This window comes from Marmota monax, unplaced genomic scaffold (assembly GCF_021218885.2).
Source record: "Marmota monax isolate L192 unplaced genomic scaffold, Marmota_monax_Labrador192_F-V1.1 WCK01_AAM20220418_F8-fsc00703, whole genome shotgun sequence".
Classification (NCBI taxonomy): domain Eukaryota; kingdom Metazoa; phylum Chordata; class Mammalia; order Rodentia; family Sciuridae; genus Marmota; species Marmota monax.
The window spans coordinates 178,585-183,869 of NW_026694311.1; the positions used below are offsets into that span (position 1 = coordinate 178,585).

Below are 5,285 nucleotides of genomic sequence, written 5' to 3' on the forward strand. Positions count from 1 at the left end.
TCTGGCCGTGACCTCGGAGGCTCTCTATGGAAGCAAGGTCCTAAGGGCTGCTGCTTCTCCTACTCTAATGCAGTGTGCATGGGGCAACTCCTGCAACTGCTACCTTGGCTCTGCAGGACAGAACAAGTGACATGCCACCGCCTAGGGCTCTGTTGGTTTGGTGAAACACAGAGGGAGGGATGAGGGAGGGGAGGGCAGAAGACAGTTGCCGCCCCCAGTTGGTGGAGCCTTCAGCCTGAGTGCAGTGGAGTCCCAAGGAGCTGAGGGAACAGGACAGGATGAGGGCTGAGGAGCATGTGAGCCACCCCAGTATGCAAGCCCTGGGCTGCTGGGCCTCCTGCTGCTATCCAGGAAGGGCCCTGTGAACTGAGTCCCACCAAGGGCAGGCGTGGCACAGCAACCCAATTAACAGGAGCATTGCAAAGTGAGCCCTTCTGGGGGAGGTCTCCTGGGCAGAGAGGCCAGGGTGTGTGCTCGGGAGCCAGCCACCTGCAGATCGCACCCCACCCCAGCCTCTGAGCCGGGCCCACCTGGACAGTGGCTCAGCTTAGCAGCCCCTGCTTCCCAGGCTGTAGCTGGGGGCCTGGAAGGTGGGGGAGTGGTGGGCACACTGTGCCACCAGAAGGAAAGGGCACAGGGATTCCTGGAACCTTGCCAGGGGGTGCCTCTTCAAGTGACGGGGCACCTGCACGTTCTGTTGACCTCTCGGGTCATGCAGAGTGCCAGGTGGCAGAGGAGCCAGGAGGGGCACGGGCTTGGCTGGGTCCCTCTCTGCATCGCCATGTCTGCCTGGGTGAGGCTTCATGAGCAGAAGAGGGCTGTCCTTGAGACCACAGGATGTGTCACACATCTGGGAGCGCCCAGCCTGCACGGTCCAGCAGCCCTCACCCGATGACCAGGAGAATGGGACAGGGAACAGCGCACTCACAGCCCTGTCGTCCTCCCAGGCCATGGCGTCCCCCAGGATTGAGGCTGTCATCAGGGAGAGGTACAGGATGGGGGAGTGTCCCGTGTGGGAAGAGGAGACCAGGCAGCTGGTGTATGTGGACATCAACGCCAGGACTGTGTGCCGGTGGAACCCAACTCTGGGGAGGTGTAGACCATAGGCCTGAGTAAGTGGACCTGGGGGCTGCAGATGGTGGGCCTGAGGAAGTGGGCCTGGGGCTACACACTGTGGGCCACAGTAAGTATGGGTCTGGGGGCTGGAGACGTTGGGCCAGAGTAAGTGGGCCTGAGGAAGTAGGTCTGGGACCAGCAGACAGTGGACCTGAAGAAGTGGGTCTGGGGGCTGCAGATGGTGGGCCAGAGGAAGTGGGTCTGGGGGCTGCAGACTGTGGGCCTGAGTAAGTGGACCTGGGGGCTGCAGATGGTGGGCCTGAGGAAGTGGGCCTGGGGCTACACACTGTGGGCCACAGTAAGTATGGGTCTGGGGGCTGGAGACATTGGGCCAGAGTAAGTGGGCCTGAGGGATGCAGACAGTGGGCCTGAGGAAGTAGGTCTGGGACCAGCAGACAGTGGACCTGAGGAATTGAGTCTGGGGGCAGACTGTGGGCCTGAGGAAGTGGGCCTGGGGGCTGCAGATGGTGGGTCAGAGGAAGTAGGCCTGAGGGCTGCAGACGGTGGGCCTGAGGAAGTGGGTCTGGGGTCTGCAGACGGAGGGCCAGAGGAAGTGGGTCTGGGGGCTGCAGAGGGTTGGTCAGAGGAAGTAGGTCTGGGGGCTGCAGACGGTGGGCCAGAGGAAGTGGGTCTGGGGGCTGCAGAGGGTTGGTCAGAGGAAGTAGGTCTGGGGGCTGCAGACGGTGGGCCAGAGGAAGTGGGTCTGGGGGCTGCAGACGGAGGGCCAGAGGAAGTGGGTCTGGGGGCTGCAGATGGTGGGCCAGAGGAAGTGGGTCTGGGGGCTGCAGAACATGGGCCTGAGGAAGTGTGGGTCCCCTGGAGCTCCAGTTGTTCCTGGGGAGGGAGCTGTGAGACCATCATATGTGCCCGGGGCCCCGTGTCCCCTGAGGTCCTGGGGCTTCTTGGTACCTTTGTCATAGGTGTCCAGCATCACTCATGGCCTGAGGGTTGCAGGGGCCCAGCCGGGGCACCTGCTTGCTCAGCACCTGGCTGCCTGCTCTGGAGCCCCTGAAGTGTGGGCTGTCACACCCTGGGCACAGGACAGACCGTGGGGGTGGGAAGTCCTGGTGTACAGGATGGACCAAAGCTGGGCTCGCTGTCCTCTAGACAAAGTCCTGGAAACGCTGAAATCCTCCTGGCAGCTGTGTGGAGCCCGCGCCTGGCTCTGACCCTGGGTTGTGCCACACATGCACCTGTCCTGACTCAGGAGCCAGGGTGGGGGTGACTGTGCTTTTTCCAGGCTCATGTGTGTGCGTGGACCCACACACCTGGGTGGTATCTGTGTGTCTGCAACCCTCAGGCCTCAAGTGATGCTGGACACCTATGACAAAGGTACCAAAAAGCCCTAGGACCATAGGGGCTTGCACACCTATGTGGCTGATGACCCCTGTAGGCTCACACACCTGTGTGGCTGATGACCCCTATGGGCTCACACACCTGGGAGGTACCTGTGTGTCTGTGGGGCTTGCACACCTGTGTGGCTGATGACCCCTGTGGGCCTTCTGAGGAGCAGAAGCAGCACTCTGGGAGCGTCCCCCACTCACCCTCACCCTCCCCAAGGGCAAGTGCCACTGTCCCCCTTGCAGATCAGGGCTGGCCCCAAGTCTGTGTGTGGCCTCAGGCACCCTCCTGTGGAGCCTGCCCCAGGCCCAGCGGTCCTACCCGAGGGCTCAGGGGCACCCGCGGCTCTCACACTGGCACTGATGTGAGGAGAGGCCAGTGCTCTCCACTCCTGCAGTCCTGGTGGTCCTGCAGGCAGGCTCGGCAGCCTCCAGTCCCATCTGGAGGCCCTGTGGTGGCCGTTGTGGGGAGGGGGGCGCAGAGAGGTGGTGCACCAGGCCCAGCAGGACTGGTCCTGTGCTGAGACGTGCTCTGTGCCCTGACAGTGCCTCCCAGCAGAAGCCCCATGGGTGGGGTGGCACTGTCTCCTGGAGAAGCAGCAGCTGGGCCACCCTGCTGTCCTGTATCCTCTGTCCTCCCAGGAGACCCTGGTGGCTGTGTGGCTCTGTGCAGAGAGGGCAGCTACATGGTGGCTTCTGGTACCTGCCTTGGCCTCCTGGACTGGGAGACGGGGCAGGTGGAGTGGGTGGCCTGGCTGGACCATGACAAGCCCCACAACAGGTTCAAGGATGGGAAGGTGGACCCCGCTGGGAGGTTTGAGGCAGGTGGGCTGCTGAAAGGACTGGCCCAGGCCACCTGGAGAGCCTCTCGTCATGGCGGGTGCCAGATTTTTGGGGACCTCAGGAGCTCTCCCCAGGCTACTGGCAAGCAGCACCCGAGGTTATGCAGGTGCTGGGCATCCCACAGATTCCCTCCCGCTCCAAAGCCCATGGCTTTCATGTCATTCTTCCTGGGTCCCTGCCCAGAGAGGACCCTGGGAGGGTCGAAGCCGCCAGGGTGGAGCAGCGGCCAGGGCTGCTGGCCAGAGGCCATTCACGTGCAGCTGAGGGCCCTGCACCTCTGCCTGAGCAGGCCGCTTCCCAGTGGGACATCTCTGGGGTCCCCCCTTCGCCCAGCACAGAGGCTCATTCACAGATGCTGCCTGAGGGCCATCCTGCCTGCTGTCCCCCAACTGAGGGTGACCACAGCTCTCTGCACAGCGGGTTTGTATGGGGTGGACAAGGCAGGTTGGGGTGCTGCCCACTGACCTTCCACTCTCTTCAGGCACCATGCCAGAGGCGTCCGCTCCAGGAGTGTGGGAGCCGGGGCAGGGCTCCCTGTATACACTCTACGCTGACCGCTCTGTGATCAGACAGCTGGACCAGATGGGCATACCAACAGGCTGGACTGGTCCCTAGACCACTGCACTCTCTACCACGTGGACAGCCTGGTCTACTCTGTGCGAGCCTATGACTACAACGTGCAGACAGGAGGCCTGGGTAGGGGCCTCCCTGGCCAGTCCCCCACGTGCTCCCCAGGCGAAGGCCTCCGTGGCCAGCCCCCCACACCCTCCCTCATGTATGGGCCTCCGTGGCCAGCCCCCCACACCCTCCCTGGGGGGGCCTTTGTGGCCAGTCCCCCGACATCCTCCCGAGTCCCCTCCTGGGGTCCCAGATGCACCACCAGGTCTGTAACTCCCTCCCATGGTTGAGGCCATGCAACATGACCTCCTGGTCTGGGCTGTGAGGGGCCATGTGCCTCTGTCCTGCCACAGCAAACCCATGGCTGGTGTGCCAGCTGGAGCCAGAGCAAGGAATGCCAGATGGGCTGTGCATGGACACCACAGGGACACTTTGGGTGGCCTGCATTGACGGAGGCAGGGTGATCCGCATGGAACCCTGAGACAGGTGTGTGCACAGGGCAGTCAGTCAAGGAGGGGCCATGGGGTGCTCTGTGCTATGGTGTTCAGGGTCTGGGAGTGGGAAGGCAGCACCACATGCTTGTCCAGCTACAGGGCGACCTGTGCAGATGGCGGGAGTGCCAGGATGGCCCCTCAGCACTTGGCCAGTGTAGGGAACACTGGGGCTGATGTAGAAAATGACCACAAACCAGCGATGAAAACCACAGGACCTTGTCCTGTCCCACCCTGGAGGGTGGAGGCTGAACCAGGGTCCCAGGTTGAGCTCCCTGCACAGGCTCCAGGGAGGCTCCTCCTGCATCTCCCAGCTCCTGGGCTCCAGGTGGCCCTGGCTGGTGGCCCCTCAGTCCAGTCTCTTTCTCCACGGGGCTCCTCCTCTTTCACAGGCTGAGGAACCCCACCGTCTTATGCAGCTCAAGCCAGGCCTCCGTCCCTGGGGTCGGGCCAGGCTCAGCTCTGGCAGGGCACTCCCCGCCTGACTGCTCTTCACAGATGACAATAAATGTGGCCACCTCAATGTCATCTCTGCAGCTGCTGCCCTGGGATGTGTCCCCCCCAGGACTGCCCCATGCTCTGTCCAGTGTCACCCATCTTCGGGGTCTGTGTCCCCTCTTTTGTCTCTTGGGAGGACACGGCCATTGCATGAGGCCCACCTGACCCAGGAGGAGCCCATCTCAGGACCCTTCACTAATGACCTCTGCAGAGACCCTGTTACCACACCAGGTCCCACTCACAGGTTCTGGGGTGCAAATGTGGACAGGACTCACCTCTTACAATGGTGTCCAGCTCCCTCCAGGATCCTGGCCTCTCCAGCTCCTGGGCTCCAGGAGGCCCTGCTGACCCCTGCAGTCCATGAGTCAAGGCAGAGTTG

General features: G+C 62.8%; 1 protein-coding gene across 1 annotated transcript; it reads left to right on the forward strand.

The window, feature by feature from the left end:
* Positions 1 to 781: 781 nt before the first annotated feature.
* LOC124109018 (regucalcin-like) lies at positions 782 to 4,398 on the forward strand. Its single transcript, XM_046467503.1, has 6 exons — positions 782 to 793; positions 948 to 1,093; positions 2,417 to 2,448; positions 3,099 to 3,281; positions 3,873 to 3,995; positions 4,271 to 4,398. Exons 1-6 carry the CDS (start codon positions 782 to 784, stop codon positions 4,396 to 4,398), a joined length of 624 nt encoding a protein of 207 aa, XP_046323459.1.
* Positions 4,399 to 5,285: the final 887 nt, after the last annotated feature.